A 25,626-nucleotide genomic window follows, 5' to 3' on the forward strand; every position below is an offset into this window, starting at 1 on the left:
CCCGGTCCCGCTCGGCTCCCCCGGCCGTCTCTGCTTCAGGGACGCGGAAACCCCGTAGGAGCGGGGCGGGCCGGGAGCTTGGTTTGGCCACCCCTTGCTGCAATATTCTTCCGCCGCAAGGCAAAGAGTCCCGACCTTCCCCCAAGGTCCTGGGATTTCCAGCGGCCCTGTAAGATCCAGAAATCACTAATTTTGGATTTTCCCACCCACTTGCTTAGGATATTTTCTGAGGTAAGGACCCCAGGATCACAATTTGGTGGATGACCGAAGAGCGACAAGAAAATTCCTCCGCAGAAAACGGGTTCCGGCCGCGAGCCTATAAAAAACGGGTGGCGCGGTACCGCTGTCTTTCCAGTCGGGCGCTGAGTGTTTCTTCGGATCATGTCTGGTGGCTCTGCGGATTATAACAGGTATGGCGCTTTCTCGGTGGTGGTAGTTTGTGGTGAAGGTCATATGACGCGAGCGGACAGTGTAATGGACGGCGTGGGGCAGGGAGCTCTGGGTTCATGGGCGTTTCCTTGGGGTGCAGTACCCCCTGCCCTTCGAGAAGCTTCCATGATGGGTAGGGCCTGGGTTGTGGGGTGACTAGGGTACAAAAACGGAGTGGTGTTGGAGGGTGTCCTCTCTCCCCCCGAAGACGCTTTGAAACCGCGGCCGGTTTCCCTGCCACGGGGCCACGTTTAAAGGGGTTGGCGCAGTCCGCAGTCGGTACACTGTAACGGGCCGAAAGCTTTATTGGCGGCGGATGGCGCGAGTTGTAGTGCTCGACTTTGGGTGGGGTGGGGGGAAGGGTGGCAGCGGCGCCCGCTCGTCACCACCACAAGGCGGCTGGGACCGCGCCGGCAACGGGGTCCCTGCGAACCGTTGGCACAGCTCTTGCCAGGCCTCGGCCCGCGTCAATCACCCCGGCTTGCGCAGTGTAAGGGGCGGAGCTCAGCGCGTGGAGCTCTCGCGAGACGGTCTGCCGCCGAGACGGCAGCGCCCGGCGGTCGGGCCTGGGGGGGAAGGGCCGCCGTCCGTGGGGCCTTTCCGGGCGTCCCCTATTCTCGGCCTCCGGACAGGCGCGCACGGGCCTTCTTGTGCTTTAAAGAGTGTACACGTGCAGGGGAGGGTAGCCCGAGGAGGCCGCCGAGAATAGGGCTGTCCCTTGGTGTGCCCCTGAGAAGACGTGGGAAAGGGAAGTTCTCTAACTGCAGTATTCTCGTCGGCAGAGAACATGGAGGCCCAGAGGGAATGGACCCCGATGGTGTCATCGAGGTAAGGAATGTGTGTGGATTTTGAAACGGTGGAAAGGTGAGCTTGTTCATCCCACTTACTCGGTCTTTTTTATATGTAACTTACAGAGCAACTGGAATGAGATTGTTGATAACTTTGACGATATGAATTTAAAGGAGTCTCTTCTTCGGGGCATCTATGCTTACGGTTTTGAGAAGCCTTCAGCTATTCAGCAGAGAGCTATTATTCCTTGTATTAAAGGTAAAAGAACTAGTTAGCACTTGATAGAAATGAATTAACTGTTCTACATAGACCTGGACCATAAAAGGGAAAATAACTTCTGGGGGACTAGCACCTGTTTGTATTCCTTAAAGTGAAATGATGGCAATCATCTTTCGGGACTGACCTGAAATGAAGAGAATGCTCATTGCTGATCACTTGATGATTTGGGCATAATTAATGTTCCAAACGGAATACATGGTGTGAACTAGAAGTGGCGGTTTGATGTGGGATCGGTAAATATGTATCCTACTTTTTTTAGGGTATGATGTGATTGCTCAAGCTCAGTCAGGTACTGGCAAGACAGCCACATTTGCTATTTCCATCCTGCAACAGTTGGAGATTGAGTTCAAGGAGACCCAAGCACTAGTATTGGCCCCCACCAGAGAACTGGCTCAACAGGTATTGATAGTGTAGTTCAAAAAAACTGCTTGCGTGTTGCATAGGTTTCAGGTTTCACAACTGTGAAGAATTTAAAACTTAGTGTAAATCGGTCCTATTAGAGCCCTCCTTTTAATTGTCCATGCATGCAGGGAGTTGTTGAAAGTTCAACATAGGAACTGGGTGTGCAGGTATGGTTTGCAAGGTTGTGTAAGAGGTTTGAGAAACCAAAGTGTTCTTTTCAGGGTGGACTAGGTCTGTTCCCATTTTGAAGTTTGAATGCAGTTGTGCAACATGAAAACTGCAGTGACATGTTCTTTGACTGTCTCAGTAGTTTGTGATGCATCTGTTGCATGCTATGTTTTCAAAGCTCACTGCTATATTGGCTTTGAAGTAAAACCTTGCTAATAAAACTAGGCTTTATTAAGGTCAAAATGACAAATTCCAGTACTCGGGGAAAACTTAAGTATCCACATGTTGTCCTAGATGTAATTGCAGAGATCATTCCACTGTTCCACCATTTACCCCTTCCTACACAATGAAGAGCAATGTAGGAAATGATTGAACTCAGATCTTTTAATTAACATAGCTGGTATCTGGGGCAACAAGATTCCAAGTTTGACAAGGCATAAGGAAGACACCTTAAGGGAATTTTATCAGGAAGCTGTTAGATCAGTCTGCATTTTAAGCTTGGAAGTAGTTAAGTGCTGTGCATGCATAGAAGCTATTTGCAGACCAGATATTTGCCATTGTGCTTTGGAATTTTAGTCACAGCCTATAGTTCTGCTGCATAATAACTAAGGGTATTGGCTTCTAGATCCAAAAGGTAATTCTGGCCCTTGGAGACTATATGGGAGCAACTTGTCATGCCTGCATTGGTGGAACCAATGTTCGGAATGAAATGCAAAAACTGCAGGCTGAAGCACCACACATTGTTGTTGGTACACCAGGAAGAGTGTTTGATATGTTAAACAGAAGATACCTTTGTAAGTATTGTTGATTGAATATAATTTGTTTTTGCTATTACAAATTAAAATTTGCAATCCTATTCTTACCGATCTAGAGCTGATAATATGTATGGCTTTGTCTTTGTCAGCTCCAAAATGGATCAAAATGTTTGTTTTGGATGAGGCAGATGAAATGTTGAGCCGAGGGTTTAAGGATCAAATCTATGAGATTTTCCAAAAATTAAATACGAGTATTCAGGTGAGCTTTAATTTTACTCCCTCTCCTATAGTAGTTGGGACTTTGGTTAATGCAGGTTGCAGTACAACTGAAATGTTGGTTTTTTCCCTTAAAGCAATTGGTGCAGAACTGTAATGCGGTTTCATAGTGAGGCTGGTCTGTTTTTTGAGTATTGTGAAAGTGTGTTATTTGTGCAGTAACATAAGCATGGTCTTTTTAAGGTTGTGTTGCTTTCTGCCACAATGCCAACTGATGTGTTGGAAGTGACCAAAAAATTCATGAGAGATCCAATTCGAATTCTGGTGAAAAAGGAAGAATTGACCCTTGAAGGAATCAAACAGTTTTATATTAATGTTGAAAGAGAGGTAATGTATCTAATTACTAGACATTAAGATGTAGCTTTTTTTTTTAACCTTCTTGTATAAGCACTGTGCTAAAATTACAGAACCTAAGATTGTCTTAGTTTCTGTAGTAATGCTAGCAGAGTACACACAAGAAGAAAAATAACTGCACTAGATTGTCAAGACTGGGGTGGACCTCTTTCTTAATGTCCAGTGTCCTTTGTCTTAAGATTTGGTGCTATATGTATTAGGCCTAACAATGAATTTCTCATGGGAGTTGGAAACTAGATTTTAATAACTGTTAACTTTGAAATATTGTAGGAATGGAAGTTGGATACACTTTGTGACTTGTACGAGACCCTGACGATTACTCAGGCTGTTATTTTTCTTAATACAAGGCGCAAGGTGGACTGGCTCACTGAGAAAATGCACGCCAGGGACTTCACAGTTTCTGCTCTGGTAAGAGGTGTTGTAACCTAGCAGTGGTAATTACAGTGTTGTATTTTCATTAAAGCAGGATTTAGACTACAATATAGCTGTTAAGTGCTGTGTTGTCGTTCCCCCTGCTCAAAATAAAGTTGTTTCTTAACTATACCTGTCTGCTATACTCCTGTAGCAGCCAGGGACGCTTGGTCTCATACATGTCAGTAAAGTTAAATATTGGTTTGACTGGTGATTCTTGAATTAAGGTTTGTTAATTTGCAGCATGGTGACATGGACCAGAAGGAAAGAGATGTTATCATGAGGGAATTTCGATCAGGGTCAAGCCGCGTTCTGATCACTACTGACTTGTTGGTAAGTCTCTTACTGTTCTGTTTAATCTACCAAAAGTTTGTTTTGGGGGGAAGGTTTTTTAATAACCTTTACCAACTTGGGCTCTTTGGGAGAATAAAGAACAGACCACACTCCACAGTGGGCTATACCACTTAACATAGTTCACTACTATTTTGTGGCCTACATTACATAGCTGTGTGGGGTTTTTTTTTGGAGTTGAACATTATATTACTGTATTTCAGGCTCGTGGGATTGATGTGCAACAAGTGTCATTGGTTATAAACTATGATCTACCTACCAATCGTGAAAACTATATTCACAGGTGAGTAGGTGGCATCTTGACTGCATTGGGAAAAGGAATTCATGTATGGCTTTTCTACTGACTGATTTATTTGAAAGGTAACTTCAAATCAGGGAAGTAAAAAGACTTAGTAACTTGGTAAGGTGTAACTAAAATTGTACTTGGGAAGATTGGTCATCTTACAGTGGGAAAACAGTTGTAAATGTTGCCCAAATTGTGGACTTAATACATACAAATCTGGTTGTTTAGATCTGTTGGTCTTAGCTTATTTTTGAGTTTTTAGTGAAGTTCCTGTGTCCATGTGCTTTCTCGATGATTCCTCTGTAGTTGGGAGTTTCTTGGTGTTGTCTGGTAGCAATTTGAGCAGTCCCTGGTTTAGTTATAGTGGCTTTATCCCTAAGTAAATTGAACTGTACTTTGTTATATGATGTAAAAAAAGACTTTTTAAAAAATACAGGAGTCGATAGCAGCAGTTGATGACGAGATGGCGCTCAGAAACGGCGTTGACGTAATTTAGGACGTGGAATCATAAGCGAAACAGCACACTGTTTGAATAAAGAGCGAGTCGGTATTTATATTTGTTTTTCTTTTGTCATGATTATTTGATATTTTAAGTTGCTCCAGCCAAGGCATTTTGTATGTTAGTCTAGTAGGTGGTTTGTGTTGTCTGGTTTCTAACAGGAAGGTAGAAAGCTGTTTTGGAGGTAAACACGTTTTGAGTAATTTGAGTTACAACGTGTGAAACTGAGCAAAAAAGCAGTGATAAGTTTGGGTTACCATACCAAATACTTGTTTTCCCACTGGAAAAAGTTGTGAGTTTTAGGCAGTAGTTAACCTTGCAGCATTTGTATTTACAGTTTACAGTTCCAGATGTGCGTCGAAATGGATTACATAACTGTTCTTTTTGTTTTATCCCTGGTGTTTACATCTGTCCCAGGCTGACATCTGCTCTTGGCTGGCCCACTTTGGTATGGGCTTTAATTTCACTACCCCAAACACAATACTGTCATCTGCTTTAAAAGTAGTGCTCAAGACACCTGATAAAATCTCATTTTGCAGCCAGACAAGCCTTGAATCCTTTTGGCACTAACTGCAAAGGAAGATTTTTTTCTCTAGATATTGATTAGCAGCTAGTGCTCCAATTAGAAGCACGAACTATAACCTTGTTAAGTAAACAGCAGCTGATGGTTAACAAGTGGATCATCATGTTCAGTAGTTCATTTGAATTTGAGAAGAAACATTCTAATTGCTGATTTTTTTTTTTCTTACACAGAATTGGCAGAGGGGGTCGATTTGGGAGGAAAGGTGTGGCTATAAACTTTGTTACTGAAGAAGACAAGAGGATTCTTCGTGACATTGAGACTTTCTACAATACTACAGTGGAGGAAATGCCAATGAATGTGGCTGACCTTATTTAATTCCTGGGATGAGATAGTTTTGAATGCAGTGCTCGCTGTTGCTGAATAGGCGATCACAACGTGCATTGTGCTTCTTTCTTTGGGAATATTTGAATCTTGTCTCAATGCTCATAACGGATCAGAAATACAGATTTTGATAGCAAAGCGACTTTAGTCGTGAGCTCTTGTGAGGAGAAAGGCATTGGCTTTATCCTCTTTAGAGTTAGACTGTTGGGGTTGGGTATAAAAGATGGGGTCTGTAAAATCTTTCTTTCTTAGAAATTTATTTCCTAGTTCTGTAGAAATGGTTGTATTAGATGTTCTCTATCATTTAATAATATACTTGTGGACTAAAAGATATAAGTGCTGTATAAAATCAGCCAATTATGTTAAACTAGCATATCTGCCTTTATTGTGTTTGTCATTAGCCTGAATAGAAAGGCCTTTAAAATTGATTTTTTTTTTTTTAGAAAGCATTTGAATGCATTTTGTTTGGTATTGTATTTATTCAATAAAGTATTTAATTAGTGCTAAGTGTGAACTGGACCCTGTTGCTAAGCCCCAGCAAGCAATCATATCCTAGGTAGGGTTAAACCCCCAGTAATTAAAATTGCCATATTGCACATGTCTTAATGAAGTTTGAATGTTAAATAAATTGTATATTCACTTTAAAGGTGTTTTGGTTATTTTATTTAAGTTTTAAACATCTTACGAACATTTCAGCAATTCTGAGTTAACTGCTGCATCACAGTAGCACAGAGGCTGATCAGTTGTAGATGTTCATCAGCACCATCCGCTAAGCACTTGTCTACTTCCTACAAGAAAATTAAAGGTTAGTAAAATTTCCCTTGGAGTTCTACATTTTGCTGAAGTGTGCAAACAGGTGCTTACTTACAGCAAGTTTTTCTGTGATGATGGATTTCTGTTTGTCGGAAAGGTTATCATTTTCTACAACCACATCATGAAGTTGATTTACAAGCTGAGTGGCTGCATGGCCCTCATCTATTAAATTCTGCAACAGGAAAGTACAGCATTTGGGGTGATTCTTTTAAGTTTTCCCTTCCCCATAGTTACTGTGAAGTGATGACTTACTTTTACCACACCTTCTAGTTTGTCAAAAGAGCCACTCTGACATGCAGCAAATAGTCCATCGATGGTCTCAGCTGGTATTACCTAAAAAGATTGTAAGGTTTGGTTTCTGGGTCTGAACATGCCTGAACCCACTTTTCTCTCAGCCTGGGTAGGGTAGTTCATTGTATGCAAAAAGACGTCCTGTGGCATGGGATGTAGAGCTGTTAACCCTAACTAAACCCATGCAGAGCTGGAAAGCCCCTTTATGGCTTCTATCCTGAACTCCAGACATATGATCCAGAAAGCTAGGGAGCTGAGTTTTCCATATGGCCCTGGCCTTTTACCCTGTGTTGGAGCACCTTAAATTAGTCCAGTCACTATTCTATATCCAGGGAGATGCATTTTGCTTTCCTTTGCTCCTGAGAGCTTCAAGTTTGAGCCCATGATGAAACAAGAATAGCTGATCTGGGCAGTGGGTGAACAGCTAAAAATTGTCCCTACTGGCTGCTGTCATACCCCAGTGGCTCAAATGAGCCAAGTACTTTAAAAAAGGGACTTTAAAGGAGAGTGCCCCCCGCCCCTTTCCAAACAAAGATGCCACTAAGAAGAGACTGCTCTCAGAAGGCCCAAAGTACCCAGAAAATTAAAGGCGACTAATGCCATCAATTTCATTACGGCACTGAAAAATACCTTTGGGAACTTAAGTTTTAAAAGTAGTAGCAGTAGTAACCCTAATAGAGATGAACCCTGACAAATGATTTCTGTAAGTAGGATATTGCCCCTTTATATATGTATGACCTTTTGGCCAGAAGAGATTTGTCAGAACAGGGACAGTTGTTAAATCTATTTTAATGCCACATCCCTGAACTGTTGTGATGCTTCCAGGTTGTTCCCTTATTACACGGTTTCTAGCACAGTACTTGGCACATGCTATAACCTAATAACCCCAAGACTCCTATTAAAAATCCCTATTGTGATGTTAAGAAGGTAGGAGGCTGTTGGGAGGTTGATTAGGTCCTGAGGGTGAAACCCCCATGAATGGGATTAGTGCCCTTATAAAAGACCTTTCTGCCAGGGGAGGATGCAGTGAGTCTAGTCCACAAACTAGAGTCTAGGCACTAAGAAGTTAGTTCTCACCAGATACTCAATACATTTGACCTCAGACTGCCCAGCCTCCCTCCAGAATTGTGAAATTCTGTTTATAAGCCACTCAGCCTATGGTATTTTGTTAAAGCTGCCCAAATGGAATAAACCAGCACATATTAAGCATTCTGTATATATTTGACGAAAATTTTCTAAAAGCCACAAAGCCAACTAAAAATTTCAATCTTACCCCAGCAATGTCTGTGATCACCTTCTCTGTGATCTCCTTTCCACCTGTTAATCGAGTAGCACTTTGAAGAAATGTAATAGCTTTTCTTAAGTCTCCTTCTGACACTTTAACAAGATAAACTATTCCCTAGGAAAAAAAAAATTTTTTTTTTTTTTTTTTTTTTAACCAGTGATGGACAGCCAATTATGACTTTTGGCTTTAATAAAGGAAAGTGGAAAAACACTTTATTTTAGCCTAGAGTTAATGGGGAAAAATGTATTTTCATTTTTAGGGGAATATTATCAGTCCTATAAAATGGCAGAATTCATGAAGACAGCATCAGTCCAATAAAAGGATATAGATCTTTTGCCTCTGAAAGAAATTTGCAGAGACAGAGATGTTCCACACTTTGAATCCTACTTTCTATTTAATACATGAAGCAAAAACGATTCAAATTATGGTTAAATTCTGTTAAAATGAATTAGGCCTTTATAGTCTCTTTCTGTACCTGAATTTCATCACCAAATTTCTCCTGAAGTGAAACATTAGGTAGGACACTAAAATCTTGTCATTATGCAGAGATTTTTTGCAGAATTTGTATCAGGTGTATGAAATCTGCCCCAGTTCTGGGTCTCTGAAATATAATAAACTTCTAATAGTAACAAGAATGCTGAAGCTATATAATTCCTCGACATTCCAACTGTCACTCTTTTAGCTTAACTTTGCCTAAAGGTATCAAAAATTAAAGCAACACATTTGATGCTTTCAGGACCTCTTTACATGAATTCATCAAAGGAATTAGTAATTGCAATAATTAGGAATTACCTCATTGCTAATTTTGACATGTTCTTTATCAGCAATGTCTAGTAATCGCTGCTGTTGAATTTTATCTGACAGTGGTTTGAAGCGGAATTTAGAACATCTAGAGGTCAGAGGTTCAATTATTCTGTAAAATATTGGGGAAAAGAAAGTCAGTATCTAAAGAATTTCCCCCCAAAGACCTTTTTATCAAGAACAAATCAAGATGTGATAGAGGAGAAATTACTGTAGCCTTGAAACATTTAAAGTTTTTTTCTCCCTAATTGGAGTTATCAAAATAAGGCTGCCTAGCATCTATCTTCAGGGCAATACACATACCGACTGACATAATTACAGATGAGACAGAATCGGGTGGTTTTAGACTCCTTCTCCATAGTACGTCGTAAAGCTGCCTGAGCAGCCGAGGTCATAGAATCTGCTTCATCCAGAATCACAATCTTAAAAGGTGGACATGGCTTCCCACTGATTCAGAGAAACAGGAGTTATAATTCACATATCACCACCACAATCTACTTTTAGAATATTCTCATGGTCCCCCAAAAAAACCCCATGCCCACTAGGAGTCACTTCTCCCAACTCTCCCAGCCATAGGCAATCATGGATCTCTACTTTCTCCACAGATGTGCATATTCTAGACATTTCATATAAATGGAATAATATGTTGTCTTTTGTGATTGGCTTCTTTCACTTAGCATGCTTTCAAGGTTCATTCATTTTGTTGCGTCATTACTTCATTCCTTTTTATGGCTAAATAATATGGCAAAGGGATATACCACAGTTTATTTGGTCATTCATAAGTTAATGGATATTTGGATTTTTCCATGTTTTGACTATTATAAATAATACCGCTATGAACATTTTTGTACATGTTTTGAACAGACCTATTTTTTCATTTCTTGTGGGTATATACCTAGGATTGGAATTGCTGGGTCATCTGGTAACTCTGTGTTTAACTTTTAAAGGACCCGCCAAAGTACTTTCAAAATGTTTGTACCATTTTACATTATAGTCAGCAAAGTATAAGGGTTCCAATTTCTTAACATTCTTACCAATATGAATTATTTTCTTTTTGATAACAACCATGCAAGTATGTGTAAAGTGGTATCTCATCATGGTTTCCATTTGCATTTCTCTGTGGCTAATGATGTTGATGAGCATGTTTCCACATGCTTACTGGCCATTTGTATAGTAGTCCCCCCTTATCCACAGGGAGTACATTCCAAGACCCCGCTGGATGCCTGAAGCCCGGGATAGTACACCAAACGGCATACAAATATATATACCATGTATTTTCCTATTCACACATACCCCCTATATACTTACCTATGAAAAAGTTCAATTTATAAATCAGGCATAGGAAAAGATGAACAATAATGTAATTAATAATGAAATAGAACAATTACAACTATAGTGTAATAAAATTTATGTGAACATGGTCTCAGAATATCTTATGAGACTGTACTAACCCTTCCTGTGATCATGTGAGATGGTAAAATGCCTATGTGATGAGATGAAGTGATGTCAGGCTACTAATGACCTTCTGAGGATTATGTCAGAAGGTAGATCATTTGTTTCTGTACTTCAGCTGAGTGCAGGCAACTGAAACCACAGAAACAATATATAATGGGGGGCGCGGGGGGAGAACTACTGTATCTTCTTTAGTGTAAGGTCTATTCAGTTCCTTTGCCTTTTAAACTGGGTTTTCTTTTTATCATTAAAATGTAAGAGTTCTTTATATATTTTTGATCTAAGTCCCTTATCAAATACAGGATTTATATGCATTGTCAGGCCAAGGTAGATATCAAAAATCACTTTCTACAAATTCTTAAATATGCTCAGATACAAATTTAAATATATGCCAGCTTCCAAAAATTTTATCTTGGTACTTTGCCATCTAAGCAGTATAAGTAGCTGACTAAACATCACTGTTTAACTCAGGGAAGTCCTATTTAAATTACTAATAATACCTCCTCTTTTAGTCTAAAAGTGTCTGAGTTTGGACAAGAACTTATATGGTCACCCTAAGTATGAAATATACACTGAAGCTTAAGATACCTGAAATTTTTTTCAAATAACACAATAACAAAAATCTGGATTTTTTATTATGAGTGTACCACCAAACTATCAAATTTGATTAATACTCCTTAGACAAAACATCAGTTAAAAACTCTTGACAGTAAACAATTTAAAATTAGTTATTATAATAGAAAGGTCACTTGGGGGTTTAAATAATTTAGATAATTGGGCACCTGGCTGGCTCAGTCAGCAGAGAATATAACTCAATCTTGGAGTTACAAGTTCGAGCCCTACAGGGTGTAGAGATTACTTAAAAAAATAAAAATTTTTTTTTTTTAATTTTTTTTTCTTTTTTTTTTTTTCAACGTTTATTTACTTTTGGGACAGAGAGAGAGACAGAGCATGAACGGGGGAGGGCCAGAGAGAGAGGGAGACACAGAATGGGAAACAGGCTCCAGGCTCTGAGCCATCAGCCCAGAGCCCGACGCGGGGCTCGAACTCACGGACCGCGAGATCGTGACCTGGCTGAAGTCGGACGCTTAACCGACTGCGCCACCCAGGCGCCCCAAAAAAATAAAATCTTAAAAAGAGATATGATCCAAGGAGTTGGACAGGGGTGCCTGGGTGGCTCAGTCGGTTAAGCTTCCGACTTCAGCTCAGGTCATGATCTCACGGTCCTTGAGTTGGAGCCCCACATTGGGCTTTGTGCTGACAGCTCAGAGCCTGGAGCCTACTTCGGGTTTGTGTCTCCTTCTCTCTCTGCCCCTCCCCCACTTGTGCTCTCTCTCAAAAATAAACATTAAAAAAAATTAAAAAAGAAGGGGCACCTGGGTGGCTCAGTCGGTTAGGCATCCGACTTCAGCTCAGGTCATGATCTCACGGTCCGTGAGTTCCAGCCCCGTGTCGGGCTCTGTGCTGACAGCTCGGAGCCTGGTGCCTGCTTTAGATTCTGTGTCTCCCTCTCTCTGACCCTCCCCTTTCATGTTCTGTCTCAAAAATAAACATAAGAAAAATTTTTTAAAAAATTAAAAAAGAAAAAGGAGTTGGACATTTGGCAGAGAAGTATTTTACATGCAATGACATGGGATGAAGAAGGGAAAGTGAGCTTACTTACTCTGAACGACTTCCTGACACAGTTAATTGAGCAAAATTCTTCACTTTTTCTCTAACAACCTGTATTCCACGTTCATCAGATGCATTTAATTCAAGAACTCTCAATCGAAACAACTCAGGCCTATGTCAAAATGAAACAAATATGAAACATCATACAGCATATAAATAACCAAGGTTTAAACTACATTTTTTTTTTTAATTTTTTTTTTTTCAACGTTTATTTATTTTTGGGACAGAGAGAGACAGAGCGTGAACGGGGGAGGGGCAGAGAGAGGGAGACACAGAATCGGAAACAGGCTCCAGGCTCTGAGCCATCAGCCCAGAGCCTGACGCGGGGCTCGAACTCACGGACCACGAGATCGTGACCTGGCTGAAGTCGGACGCTTAACCGACTGCGCCACCCAGGCGCCCCTAAACTACATTTTAAAAATGGCACATTTTGAAGTAGTTTAAAATCCACCCAGTAAACACTATAGATAGAAGGCACACAATCACTTTTGTATTTTTTCTTTTGCATAGACATAGGTTTTTTTCCATGCAGTTTAAAAAGCAGATGGGAAAAAAAAAAAAGATGGTATCACATAATTTATAACATTTTAAATCAATTTTTCACTTAGGATTATATCATGAACGTCTTGCCATGTCATCAGAACCACCGTAAATATCATTAAAAAAATTTTTTTTTAATGTTTATTCATCTTTTGAGACAGAGAATAGAGCGTGAGCTGGGGAGGGGCAGAGAGAGAGGGAGATAGAATTCAAAGCAGGCTCCAGGCTCTGAGCTCTCAGCACAGAGCCCAACGTGGGGCTCGAACTAACTGACCACAAGATCATGACCTGAGGAAGTCGGACGCTTAACTGACTGAGCCACCCAGGCGCCCCATAAATACCATTTTAAAAGCTTTATGATGTTCTATCCTATGACTGTACCATTTGCTTATTGTTGGACATCTAGATAGTTTTAAATATGTTCAATTTTAAATACTGCTGCAATAGAGCATATTATTGATTATTTCCATAAGGTGGCTTTCTATCAGGGCTATTACTGAATTAATACATGAAGTTTTTAAAAAAATTCTTAAAGGTAGTTCACCAGGGGTGCCTGGGTGACTTAGTCGGTTAAGTGTCCAACTTCAGCTCAGGTCATGATCTCATGGTTTGGTTCGTGAGTTTGAGCCCCGCATTGGGCTTCTGCTGTCAGCACAGAAGTGCACTTCAGATCCTCTGTCCCCTGCCCCTCCCCTGCTCACGTGTGCTCGCTCTCAAATTCTCTCTCTCGAAAATAAATATTAAAAAAAAAGTAGCTCACCATAGGACCATCTGAGAAATCAGAAGAAAATTAAAAGAACAATTAAAACACCCTGCCACACCAGTGTTTTGAAAATGGGTTCCCCTTTTTCATTATACACATATTTTTTAATTAAAAAAGAGTTGGGATTTAGTCTTCTCTTTATTTTTCCTAAACAGCATGAGATCCTAGGCATTTTTCTTTGGGCATAAACACACAAAGCTCTGTGTATATATTTTCTATTTTAAAACTACATATACTATGAAATGTGGAATTCATAATTAAAGTTCTTTTAGTTCTATAAGGACATTATTTTTAAGAGGATATTTTAAAAGTTATATAATTTGGATTGACCTCTCAAAAAACTAATAAAGTACTTAAGTTCATTATGACTACATTGCTAAGGCCGGTTCAGTTTGGACTGGAGTTGTGGAATAATCCAAAGAACTTTTATAATTTCCTTGAGAAACAAAAGTTGCTGTCAAATAAATAAAATATTAGGTTCACAGCAGCTTCCCCATTTTTCTTCCTTCACATTTCACATAGTTCCTTCACATTAGTTCACATAGAACTAATTATCTCTACATATTTGGTGCTTTCAGAGGCATCTGATTATTTTTACGTGTAGGATTTCAGATGTACCCTTTGACCTTATGCTTGATACAAAAATTGTGGAGAAATCCAAGGGCTGCTCTAAAATGGTTGGCTAAGCCAAGACAGTCAATCCAGAAAGAAGAATCTAAGAAACTGGCTCACAGATTTTCTGGTGTTCCTGGACTCCTACTGCATCAACTACCACATACTGTGCTCACTCAAGATACTTGAGGGCAAGGAGCTGGCCTAGTTACTCCAGAGGCAACGCTGGAAAGGCCCGAGCCAGAAGAAACTCTGGAAGGGCTGGTGTGGGTCAGTAGCATCAGACACAGCAGATTCTATCACACAAGGACATAGATGCGAACACACCATTAACAGACTGAGGTGAGTATTGGCATGATTGAAGAAAGATAGGATAGGTCCTCTGGGCTCCAAAAATCATAACGAAAAAGTTCAAGTGATGAAAAATCATGACGCTACTGTGTTGTAGTACATTCCAGCATCTGAATAAGGTTCAAAATGAAGATTACAAAAGATGTAGCCAAGCTTATTTATTGGAGGGGAAGAACTTGAAATGGGCCCGCTGAATTAATAAAAAATACAGAAACAAAAACAAAGCCAATAACCATGCAGAGAAACCAAATATAAACTTTTAGAGAAAGAAAAGCAGAGATTTTTGGTGTCTAGGCCTTTTCAAAGAGAGAGATTTGAACTTACCCAAAAAGCTCTCTAGCTGCTGCCAGAATAGTGGATGTTTTTCCAGTTCCAGGTGGCCCATAAAACAAGAGATTAGGGAGCTGTAGAAGTTAAATTTTATTTTTTAAAAACTGTATTCTGGCACAAACAGATGAAAATGATGACTGAAAATGTCTATGGAACAGTGCTATGACTTCCCTAATAGTGCACATATCTGAATACAAATATTTCTTCATATAACCAATATCACAGTATTAGCAGTTGTAAATCCTGCTTTTTCTTTTTTCAGGTAATACTGTACTTTCTTCCAAAATGTCTAATATCTTAAGCTGAATCCATATTTATGACTGCTCTATTCCCAATATACTTAAGTGAAGCTTTCAAAGCTGGAATTAGGAACTTTTTTTTTTTTTTTAAAGATTAAATTTCTTAAGTAATCTCTACACTCAGCGTGGGGCTTAAACTCACAACCAACCCTGAGATCAAGAGTCTCACACTCCACCAACCGAGCCAGCTAGGCACCCCAAAACTGGAATCTCAGGCTTCTTTCAGTGCCCTATCCCACCCTTTGCTCAGGACTGGGCAAGATTTTATATTTTATAAACATGTCAGTTGCTTCAAAGAGGAAACGGACCAAAGGAGAACCTGGATTTGGCTAATACTGAGGAAAAAGGAATGAAAAAGACTCATCAGGACTCTCGATAATGTTCCAAGAGTAGGAGAAGAAAAAAAAAAACAAACCATTTATTAAGTGCTAGGTAGTACTCTATACCACGATTATATACTGTGTAGGGATGCCCAATATATCACGGAGAATTAATTAGAGGAAGAAAGGATTAAACTAAATCACTATCTTTTTGTATACCTTAAATCTCATTATCTTGGCTCATATCAAGCACACAATCTGTGGTACAGACTGATAAATCTACAAAAATCTAATGAGCTGTTACAAAACTGCATTCTTCAGTACGTCCTTTCACATACAGAAATCACTGCACATAGGAAACTAGGCAGCACAGTTCATGTGTTTCCACTCTTGTCTAACCCTCGGCCTTCCCATCCATTCTTCACCCAAATCAGATGCCACTCTGCTTGCCACTTGAAAACTATTCACTGACTTCACACTCTACTTAGAAAAACAAAACCAGACAAACAAAAATCAACCTATACCTACAAGGACATCCATGATCTGCTCACCAACTCTCTCACCTTCTAGGCTCCAACTTACAGTGAATTCTAACAACTAAGCACTTTATGGCCTACGTTTCCCCCATGAGCTAGGTAGGGTCTGTTTTTTTCTGTTTAGCCAACTCTTACTGCATTACAAGTCAGAAGCCTTCCCTGACCACCCAGTCTAAAGTGGAACTCTTGTGTTACTCTCTCATCAGTCTTTGCACTTAACACACTTTGTAATTATTTATTTATATACAGTAACTTACAGTTGTTACTTAGTGATTGGGTTTGATTGTAAAATACCGGTCTACCTCACTAGATGGTAAGCGTAAGAAGGTCAAGAACTTTATTTGTTCTCTTCATATCTGTGTTCTCAGCATCTTGTACTGTACTCAACATGTGTCAAATAAATAAACCGATGTACAAATGTATAGACTGAAGAGTGCTACTGTCATGTTAGTAACATAGCTTAAGACACAAGCTATGAGTTTCACTACTTAAAAACAAACACCAAAAACCTTTTTTTTAAATTTTTTTTTTCAACGTTTATTTATTTTTGGGACAGAGAGAGACAGAGCATGAATGGGGGAGGGTCAGAGAGAGAGGGAGACACAGAATCGGAAACAGACTCCAGGCTCTGAGCCATCAGCCCAGAGCCTGACGCGGGGCTCGAACTCACGGACCGCGAGATCGTGACCTGGCTGAAGTCGGACCGACTGCGCCACCCAGGCGCCCCGCAAACACCAAAAACCTTCTAAGCATTTTAACCGGTTTTGGAATCAGGAAAATACTAGCCTCATAGAACAAATCTGGTAGTTTTCCTTCCTCTTCTACTTTTTTGATTAGTTTGAGAAGAATAGGTATTACCTCTTCTTTAAATGTTTAGTTGAATTCACCTATGAAGTCATCTGGTCCTGGACTTTTGTCTGCTGGGAGTTTTGGGATTACCAATTCAACTTCATTACTAGTAACTGGTTTATTCAGATTTTCTATTTCTTCCTGATTCAGTTTTGGAAGATTATATGTTTTTAGAATTTATCTATTTCTTCTAGGTTGTCCAATCTGTTGGTATATACTTTTCCATCATGTTCTCTTATAATTCTTTGTATTTCTGTGGTGTCATTTGGTATCTCTATTCTTTCATTTCTGATTTTGAGTCTTGTCTTTTTCTTGAGGAGTCTGGCTAAAGGTCTATCAATTTTGTTTATCTTTTCAAAGAACCAGCTCTTGGTTTCACTGATCTTTTCTACTGTTTTTGTTTGTTTTAGTCTCTATTTTACTTATTTCCACTCTAATCCTTATTATTGCGTTCCTTCTAGTAGCTCTGGGCTAGTCAACTTGGGTAGGTCAATTTTATTAAAAAAATATTCCTGGGCTTCGTCTTTAAGATTATAACTATTTTTTAAAATGCTTATTTTTGAGAGAGAGTGCATGCGCTCATGCAAGAGAATCTCAAGCAGACTCCGTGCTGTCAGTGCAGAGCCTGACACAAGACTCAATCCTATGAACCATGAGATCATGACCTGAGCAGAAATCAAGAGTTGGATGCTCAACCAATTGAGCCACTCAGGTGCCCCTTTAAGGTCATTACTATTATTTTGATTCATGCATGCTTCAATATTTATAGTAATTCATCCATGTAACTATCACATACAATAACTTAAATTCTTTGAAACATGGCAAAGTTATTAAGCCTTACATTACATAACAGTGATATATATGGTGCGTTCAAGAACTGTATGTGGAATATTAGGGCTTAAAATTGATTTCTGGAGGTGCCTGGGCGGCATAGTCGGTTAAGCAACTGACTCTTGATTTCGGCTCAGGTCACGATCTCACAGTTTCTGAGTCTGAGCTTTACATGGGGCTCTGTGCTAACGGTGTGGATCCTGCTTGTGATTATCTCTCTCCCTCTATCTCTCTGCCCCTCTCCTGCGTACTCTTTCTCAAAATAAATACATAAACTGAAAAAAAAAAAGTCTGAAAAACATCTATTATATTTCTACTTTAATAACTTTTAATCTAAATGAAGGAATGAGTACTCACTTCAGCAGCACATACACTAAAGTAAATGAAGGTATGGATTTTTTCTTTACTCTATAGAATTTAAAAATTATTTCATCTTGGGACACCTGGGTGGTTCAGTGTTAAGTGTCTGGCTTGAGTTCAGGTCATAATCTCATGGTCCATGAGTTCGAGCCCCACATTGGGCTTGTGCTGATAGCTCAGTCTGGAGACTGCTTCGAATTCCGTATCTCCCTCTCTTTCCCTTCCCACTTGCACTCTCTCTCAAAAATAAATAAACATAAAAGCATTTATTAAAAAAATATTTCATCTTTATATTTTCTAAAATTTGGTCTGAAAACAAACATAAAATATTAAACAAGGGTTTAAAAAAGAAACTTCTCAATTCAGCCTTATAAGATAGATGGTATAAAGTCAAGAACTGGATCATAATCCCACTACATATGCCTAAAGAGTTGAGAATACTACCAATTAAAATATATCTTGTCCTGCAGTCTGTGTAGTTATTACTATACAATTAAAATTGTATACACCAGGGGCATCTGAGTGGCTTAGTCAGTTCAGCATCCGACTTCAGCTCAGGCCATGATCTCACAGTTGCAGGTTCAAGCCCAGAGCCTGGGACCTGCTTTGGATTCTGTGTCTCCCTCTCTCTCTGCCCCTCCCCCACTCACGCTCTGTCTCTCAAAAATGAATAAACATTAAAAAAATTTTTTTTAATTAAAAAGAAACTGTATACACCAAAATTAAAAGGTAAAGACATTTGTGTCAAGATCAAATCAAAACAAAAACTGGCAAAGATTTTAAATAGTTTGAGAAATAGAACTTCTTTCAAAATATGTACTACTCTAGTATAATTCCAGGAAGAGAATAATGGCAGCAAAAGCCAAAAGAACCTCTAATCCAAAGTAGTCAGGCAGAGAGGAAGGAAGCAACTCTTCCTCGGGAAAAAAAGTAAAAACCACATCCCACTTTCATCTGCAACTTTTCCCCTTCTTTTACTGAGTTCTTAAAGCACTTCATAATACAACTTTAAACTGCTAATTCTTCTTATGGAGTTATCTTGCCCCTGAATAACCTAAGATGCAAGTCATTCAAAGGTTTTTTGGGTTTTTTTGTTTTTTAAGAAAGGCAGACTGCCACATGCAGCACCTCATTTGGATGTGTCTGGAGTCTTGGAAACTTGACTACCCTATATTCTCCTACAAATGGACCTTGAGAGCTTGTTTGGAGGTTTCGGCAGGGGAGCGCAGCTACTCGTACACCCTTGACCAAAGAACGGTCCTCCTCTATCGGGGAAGGTTGTCCTCTTCAACCGAGCGTGCAGCTTCGGGAGGGACACACATGGAGCGGTAAGGGAGGAAGGGGACACCCGCCTAGCCAGCCAGATCAGCCGAATCAACCCTGGCCATCAATGGGGTGACAGATGTTACAGCCAGATCACCCTCACATCCATAAAGAGTTTTTTTAAATCTCACATATCACAGCAGGAGACACAATGCTATAAGCAGAAATACTCATGTTTTTTATGTTGTAGTTCAAACCAAATCCTAACATTAGGTGAGCAATTAGAGTTTCAAAGTATCTCTAACTCTTCTTCAGAGCACAATTATCTATAATTCTCTTATTTATTTGGCTTGCAGATTTATTCTCTGTCACTCTCCACCAAAATAAAAGCTCATGAGCCAAAGAACCTAGCGTGTCTCATTCAATGGTCTCCACTTGAGTATTACATAACAATGCCACAGGACAGAATGGGAGATGCTCAATCAATATTTGAACCAATCATCCACTGTACAAATAGTTATCAAGGGCATACTGTATGTACAGCTAGTATTTTAGGGGAGCAGGCAATTATAAAAGGAAGGAAGAGGGTAAGTAAATTAAATCTTCAATCTCCCAATGACGTGACACATCATTTGCTACTCACATCAGCTCCTTCTAAAGACTTTTTCAGTACTGCAACCACTTCTTCCTGGAAAGCGACTTCATCCACACATTTTGGGCGACTGGAAAAAAACCCCAGAGATTATTTAGTATAATAGCCACAGTAATGTCTTAAGTGTTCCTTTTGCTAAAATACCAATGATAATTCTTATATATTGGTGATAAAATGGGAAACTTTCATAATTGGAAGTAGGTGGAAGCCCCATTTATATTTACCTTAAGCTAATATATACTGAAGGAGTGAAATCACTTTTCCTTTTACATGCATTGCTTTCATCTAGAGTACTTACAACAATTAAGTAAAAATATTTTGCTTTATTACACCACAAATGTCCACTGGTTAAAAATTTAAAGTAAACAATGGCCTAGAACATAATGTATTTTGATAAGATCATGCACTTAAGCTGAAAAGAAAGACCTACTTAGCAACCCAGAATAAGCAACTATTTTGGTTAATATAGTTAATACACAGTTAACATAGTTAATTGGTTAATACCAATTTCATCCATCACCTAACTGTGCAGAAAATACATACCTATTCACTTGACTGAGGGCTAACAAAATAACAAGTTTAACCAAAATGAAGTATAACAACATATAATTTTCATCTTACATCAGTAGTGATTTTAAGAGAAACTGGAACAAAGTTATACTCCTAACCCTAAGATTAGGTACTGTACTTAGTTAGTTGGCTAAAAGCTCTTCCTTGATTTATACATTTCTAATTAATCAGGTCAATGCTGGGTGGGAATTTTATGTCAGATAATGCTTTCTAGGGAAACCAGTGTATGTTATACACCAGGGTTTCATATGCAAATACCTGCAGGGGCCAGGGAGAAAGCAAGAGTAAAGAAGGCAGAGTGTAAGGCAAGAGAAAACAGAAGAACGATGGCGAATTGAAGAACATATGACCTTGCCAGAACGAGAAGCAGTACTCAGGTCTCATGGTGTCAAGTGAGAATCTGCATCTAGTGCTGTCTAATCCCCTGAGAAGCTGAAAACCTAGGCTTCCCCCCCTCCGGTATATTTTTTAAATTAAAAATCTAGATTCGAATGTGAAATCTCCCATTTTAAAAACCATCGTTGGTAGCAAATAAAACACGGGAGGATCTTATTTGACCTATAAGTAATCCACAAACTTTTGGTAATAATTGAGGCTATATTATTATAACACCAAGGGTTATAACAACTTGTCATAATATCGCTTAGCTGATTTAAATTTAAGCGCCACCTCAAGCGTTTTTGCCAAAATGCATAAGCAAAAACTCAACAATGTCCACCTATCAGCAATGAAAGGGGGAACAGATTATTTGGATTTAAATGGAACTCCTGACAAGACCTTATGGTCACCTTCTAGAAACTGTTTTCTTCTGCTGTATCTCAATCCCTAAACCACAGACCTGAGTTATACACAAGACCTTAGTTCATCTATAAAGTAATTAAACTAGATCATTCTACAGTAGTTTCAACTGCAAGGCTCTATGACTTACCTAACTGGGTGATTCTTAAGGACATCTAAACAAAGCAAATCATCCCTCTCCCCGTAAGTTAAAAAAAAATAAAAAGTGATCAAAACTGGTTAGAGACGTAATATATTAACTATTTCAACAAAACCACAAGCATTCTTACTATTTTTCCACCCACGGAACAGGTTTGGCTTTCTTGTTCTCTCCACTGCTTCCAGCTGTGGCAGCTACTCGATCCTTCAGTGGTGGTTTAGTACTGACAGATGTGCCTTTTAGAAAAGCCTGCATGGTTACTTCACCCTGACCAGGTGCAAGACAGAAAAGGAAAAGCTCTTTTGAAATCATTAGGAGGACATACGGCGTGAAAGCACGCTTAACCTTGTGCAAAATATTCCAATAATTACTTACCAAATAAAGGACATCACCTCATGACCTAGCATCCTCTAAATGTACTGTGCTGAGAACTAAAGGGACCATAAAACCGGCCGAAGTGCTTAGGACACTTAGAATTTATTTATACTGAGAGAGTTACAGAACAAAGATAAATTTATGAATGAAAAATTCTGAATTCCACACTTTTTGACAAATATGATGTCATTAATGGCCAAACTATGCATGGGCCTCTACAGTCTCTTCCATTTCAGTCAGGGGCCTAGCTTTAGCTCAGACCCAGGGACAGACTTAGCAATGAGGAGTTGGGACCACAAATGAGAACTTTCATTTCTTTTCTTGCGCCTAGAGCTCTACTCAAAGGTCTGTTTTAGTGGCAGAGCCAACGACTACCGCTGACTCTGAAGAGGCTGTTTTGTGGGGAGGGTCGGGTCTGGGAATTTGTTGTTAAAATGGAAACAGTTCTTTTGCTTAGTAACATGCTCATCTGAAGAAATCAAAACAAAGTGGGAAAGCATGAATTGTTCTAAAAAGTCATGCAAAAATCTCACCCAGAAGATAACCACTATTAACATTCAGATATACTTTCTTACAGGCAGCAGAAGGCTGTTTTAGGGTTAAGAGAGCATTGTTAGCTTGCCCGAAAATTCTGTTTTTTTCACTGCTCTCGCTCAGGGCCTAGAGCAGTAACTAGTACATGATAGATGCTCCATAGTATTTGGTGACTGAATTACCATTTATGAGACTCAGCTTCCCCTTCTGTAAAAGGAGCTAAGGCCGACTCCATAAGGCAGTCAATAATAGAATAAAAGGTAAATAAAAGAATTGTGCCAGCCCTCATGCCCTGTTGGCGGGAATTAAATTGGTGCAGACACTATGAAAACCAGTATGGGGTTTCCTCAAAGTATTAGAAAACAGAGGTATCGGGGCGCCTGGGTGGCGCAGTCGGTTAAGCGTCCGACTTCAGCCAGGTCACGATCTCGCGGTCCGTGAGTTCGAGCCCCGCGTCAGGCTCTGGGCTGATGGCTCAGAGCCTGGAGCCTGCTTCCGATTCTGTGTCTCCCTCTCTCTCTGCCCCTCCCCCATTCATGCTGTGTCTCTCTCTGTCCCCAAAATAAATAAACATTAAAAAAAAAAAAAAAAAAGAAAACAGAGGTATCATATGATCCAGCAATTCCACTATTGGGTATTCAAAAAGATCTATGCGCCCCTATGTTCAATGCAGCATTATTTCTAACAGCCAAGATATGGAAACAATTCAAGTGTTCATCAGTGGATAAATGGATAAAGATGATGTGATACACACACATGATGTTACTCAGCCATAAACAAGAAAAAAAATCTTGCCATTTGTGGCAACACGGACAGACCTTGCGGATGTTCCACTAATCAAAGACAAAAGAAAGCCAAATACTGCATGATTTCACTTACATGAGGAATCTAAACAAAACAAAACAAAACCCAGACTCAGCGAACAGACTGGTGCTTGTCAGAAGGGAGAGGGCAGAATGAATGAAGGGGATTAAGAAGCACAAACTTCCAGTTATAAAATAAATTGAACCACGGGATGTAACCTACAGCACAGGGAATGTAGTCAATAGTTTCGCAATGTATACAAACGTTTAAGCACTGTGGTACACCTGAAACTAATATCGTATGTCAATTTAATCTTTTTTTTTTTTTAAAGAAATACACAGAAAAAGCATACTTCTGTGTACACATACCTCTATGCTTGGCATATGAGTAAATACTCGGTAAAAAATGGTTGAAACCTGTAAACAGCCTAGCTTTTTAGCGTTACTGGATTATTCCCTCCATCCCTGCCACAGGTTGCAGCAATTACTAAACTGTACTACAAGCCAAAGCAGGGCTCTGAAAGATGCTGTACTGAGCTACCATTCTGCGAACGGGAGCGAAGGGGGAAGACATCACAGGGGCATCAAGGGCGCAGGAGGTGAGGAGAGCGAAGGCCACCCTTGCAATTTCTCCGGCCGGTCGCCCGTTATCCCTGGCTCGCCTGCTCCTGGGCACTGCCTGGGCCTCTCAGCCGCTCGTCTCCGGAGGATGCCGCAGGGTCATCCCCGGGGCTCCCGGGGATAGGAAGGGGCGAGGTGGCCGCGAAATTCTAGCTCCGTTCCCCAATGTGAGACCATCAGGCCTCGGAGGCCCGGAGCCGCCAGACCGGGTGACACTTACAGTAGCCGCCGTCAGCACGGTCGCCCGGGTTCCCGCCACGGAACGGCCGGCGAAGGGCAGGGCGGGAATACGCGGGCACGGTGCGCGTCACTTCCGGCTCGCCGCGCGCGCTCCGCGCCCACGGGCCCCTTAACTTCTACCCCGTTTTATTTGCACAGGTGACAAGCTTTGGGGGTCGCACAGACTGGGGCAAGAGTGACAAAGAGGTGTAGGTAAAGTTCCACGCCGTCCCCGTGCATTCCTCGGACTGGAGGCTGCAGGGCAAGGGACACTCACAGCGACCCAGGGGGAGGAGCCGCGGGCACGGCGGCCCCGGCATGCTCTGCGAACGTGGGCGGGGAGGGGTCTGCGACGGCTCCCACGAGGGGCCGGACGGGGCGTGGGTCTGTCCGGAGCCTGCGGTCCGCGGAGGGCCTCGGGAGTCCCGTTTTCCTCTACCGCACCGTGGACTTGATCGGTAGTCCTGGGGCGTCTCACTGACGTTTCTGCCTGGACACAATTTGGCCTGCAACCTACTTCACCCCAAGGAAAGAGGGGGGTTGGGGAGGGTGGAGTCGGTCCCTGGCCAGAAGAGGGCACCCTGATTATCCTGCCCTGTAATTCCACCTTGGTGGTTGCCTGGCAAACTTTGTGCTTAAAAGGGAGACAGCGGGACGCCTGGGCGGCTCAGTCCGTTAAGCCTCCGGGACTCTTGGTTTCAGCTCAAATCATGATCTCAGTTCGTGAGAACTGTGGAGCCCCACAGTGGGCTGCAAGCTGAGTGTGTAGCCTGCTTGGGATTTTCTCTCTCCCCTCTCTGCTCCTCCCCTATTTGAGCGCTCTCTCTCTCAAAATAAATAAACTTAAAAAAAAAAAAAAAAAAGGGAGAGGGGCGCCTGGGTGGCTCAGTCGGTTAAGCATGTACTTAGATTCAGGTCATGATCTCACCATTCGTGGGTTCGGACCCAGAGTGGGTCTCTATGCTGACAGCTCAGAGCCTGGAGCCTGCTTCAGTTTCCGTGTGTCCCTCTCTCTCTGCCCCTTCCCAGCTTGCACTCTGTCTCTCTCTCTCTCTCAAAAATAAACATTAAAAAGAAAAAAAAAATTAAAGGGAGAGACATAAGTAGTCTGAAGTCGAGGTCTTTGCCCTTTTGAATGCATGTGGCTTATACCTCTATTAGTAACTGGCTGTTGGTGAGAGGGAGCGCTTTTCCATGCAGCTGCTGTGGTCATCTTCTAATCCCAGAGCCCTGCCCAGAAATCTGGTGGTGCAGATGCTCAATGAAAATCAGAAGATTGATAATAATGTTTAACCCTACCATGACACATGCCCTATGGGCCCTAGGCAAGTCTTTATCTTTACTCATTTCTTAGCTCTGAATTTTTCCTACATCTTACTGAAATCTGACCCCTTTTAAATGCAACCTTTGCTGCAGGGCTTTCCCCTAACTCATAAGGTTGATCTGGGTCTTCTCTAAATAAATGAGTATAAATTTTGTTTGATACAAGCTCAACATGATATTCATTGTTAATTTTACGCGTTTATTCATTTGTATTTTAACTAGTGCTTACAAAGTGCCTAGACATTTCTAGGTGGTGGGGGTACATCAGGAAACAAGGTAGAAGGTCTTTGCCTTCAAGTAGCTTTACAGCCTAGGAGGGTGACAG

The 25,626-nt window shown here is 40.7% G+C and overlaps 2 protein-coding genes and 4 non-coding genes across 9 annotated transcripts; 5 read left to right on the forward strand and 1 right to left on the reverse strand.

Moving 5' to 3' along the window:
- The first annotated feature begins 307 nt into the window (after positions 1 to 307).
- Positions 308 to 6,546, forward strand: EIF4A2 (eukaryotic translation initiation factor 4A2). Of its 3 annotated transcripts, none has more exons than XR_006965641.1 (12): positions 308 to 410; positions 1,212 to 1,257; positions 1,344 to 1,476; positions 1,757 to 1,896; positions 2,693 to 2,861; positions 2,972 to 3,081; positions 3,282 to 3,425; positions 3,723 to 3,860; positions 4,107 to 4,196; positions 4,418 to 4,497; positions 4,934 to 5,044; positions 5,750 to 5,851. XR_006965641.1 is itself a non-coding variant. In XM_047099229.1 (11 exons), exons 1-11 carry the CDS (start codon positions 382 to 384, stop codon positions 5,892 to 5,894), a joined length of 1,224 nt encoding a protein of 407 aa, XP_046955185.1. In that variant the 5' UTR covers positions 309 to 381; the 3' UTR covers positions 5,895 to 6,546. The 3 variants fall into 3 exon arrangements, 1 of the variants encoding a protein (XP_046955185.1); XR_006965642.1 differs by having other exon boundaries at positions 4,934 to 5,040; XM_047099229.1 differs by lacking the exon at positions 4,934 to 5,044 and having other exon boundaries at positions 309 to 410; positions 5,750 to 6,546.
- LOC124527449 (small nucleolar RNA SNORD2) lies at positions 1,587 to 1,655 on the forward strand. Its single transcript, XR_006965898.1, has one exon. It is a non-coding gene; the product is annotated as a small nucleolar RNA SNORD2 (small nucleolar RNA).
- On the forward strand, positions 3,472 to 3,647 carry LOC124527444 (small nucleolar RNA SNORA81). The gene has a single exon (XR_006965893.1). It is a non-coding gene; the product is annotated as a small nucleolar RNA SNORA81 (small nucleolar RNA).
- Positions 3,913 to 4,044, forward strand: LOC124527415 (small nucleolar RNA SNORA63). Its single transcript, XR_006965866.1, has one exon. It is a non-coding gene; the product is annotated as a small nucleolar RNA SNORA63 (small nucleolar RNA).
- Positions 4,223 to 4,362, forward strand: LOC124527424 (small nucleolar RNA SNORA4). Its single transcript, XR_006965874.1, has one exon. It is a non-coding gene; the product is annotated as a small nucleolar RNA SNORA4 (small nucleolar RNA).
- On the reverse strand, positions 6,541 to 24,018 carry RFC4 (replication factor C subunit 4). 2 transcript variants are annotated; one of them, XM_047099231.1, is made up of 11 exons: positions 23,980 to 24,018; positions 21,557 to 21,693; positions 19,911 to 19,989; positions 14,804 to 14,883; positions 12,206 to 12,325; positions 9,394 to 9,537; positions 9,082 to 9,202; positions 8,278 to 8,403; positions 6,966 to 7,046; positions 6,769 to 6,885; positions 6,541 to 6,688 (listed from the first exon to the last, which is right to left on the reverse strand). In XM_047099231.1, exons 2-11 carry the CDS (start codon positions 21,679 to 21,681, stop codon positions 6,593 to 6,595), a joined length of 1,089 nt encoding a protein of 362 aa, XP_046955187.1. In that variant the 5' UTR covers positions 21,682 to 21,693; positions 23,980 to 24,018; the 3' UTR covers positions 6,541 to 6,592. The 2 variants fall into 2 exon arrangements, with proteins under 2 accessions (XP_046955187.1, XP_046955186.1); XM_047099230.1 differs by lacking the exon at positions 23,980 to 24,018 and adding an exon at positions 23,508 to 23,586.
- Positions 24,019 to 25,626: the final 1,608 nt, after the last annotated feature.

Source organism: Lynx rufus, unplaced genomic scaffold, assembly GCF_022079265.1.
Source record: "Lynx rufus isolate CCGP_SWC_20201006 ecotype Redwood Valley unplaced genomic scaffold, mLynRuf1.p SCAF_5, whole genome shotgun sequence".
NCBI lineage: Eukaryota > Metazoa > Chordata > Mammalia > Carnivora > Felidae > Lynx > Lynx rufus.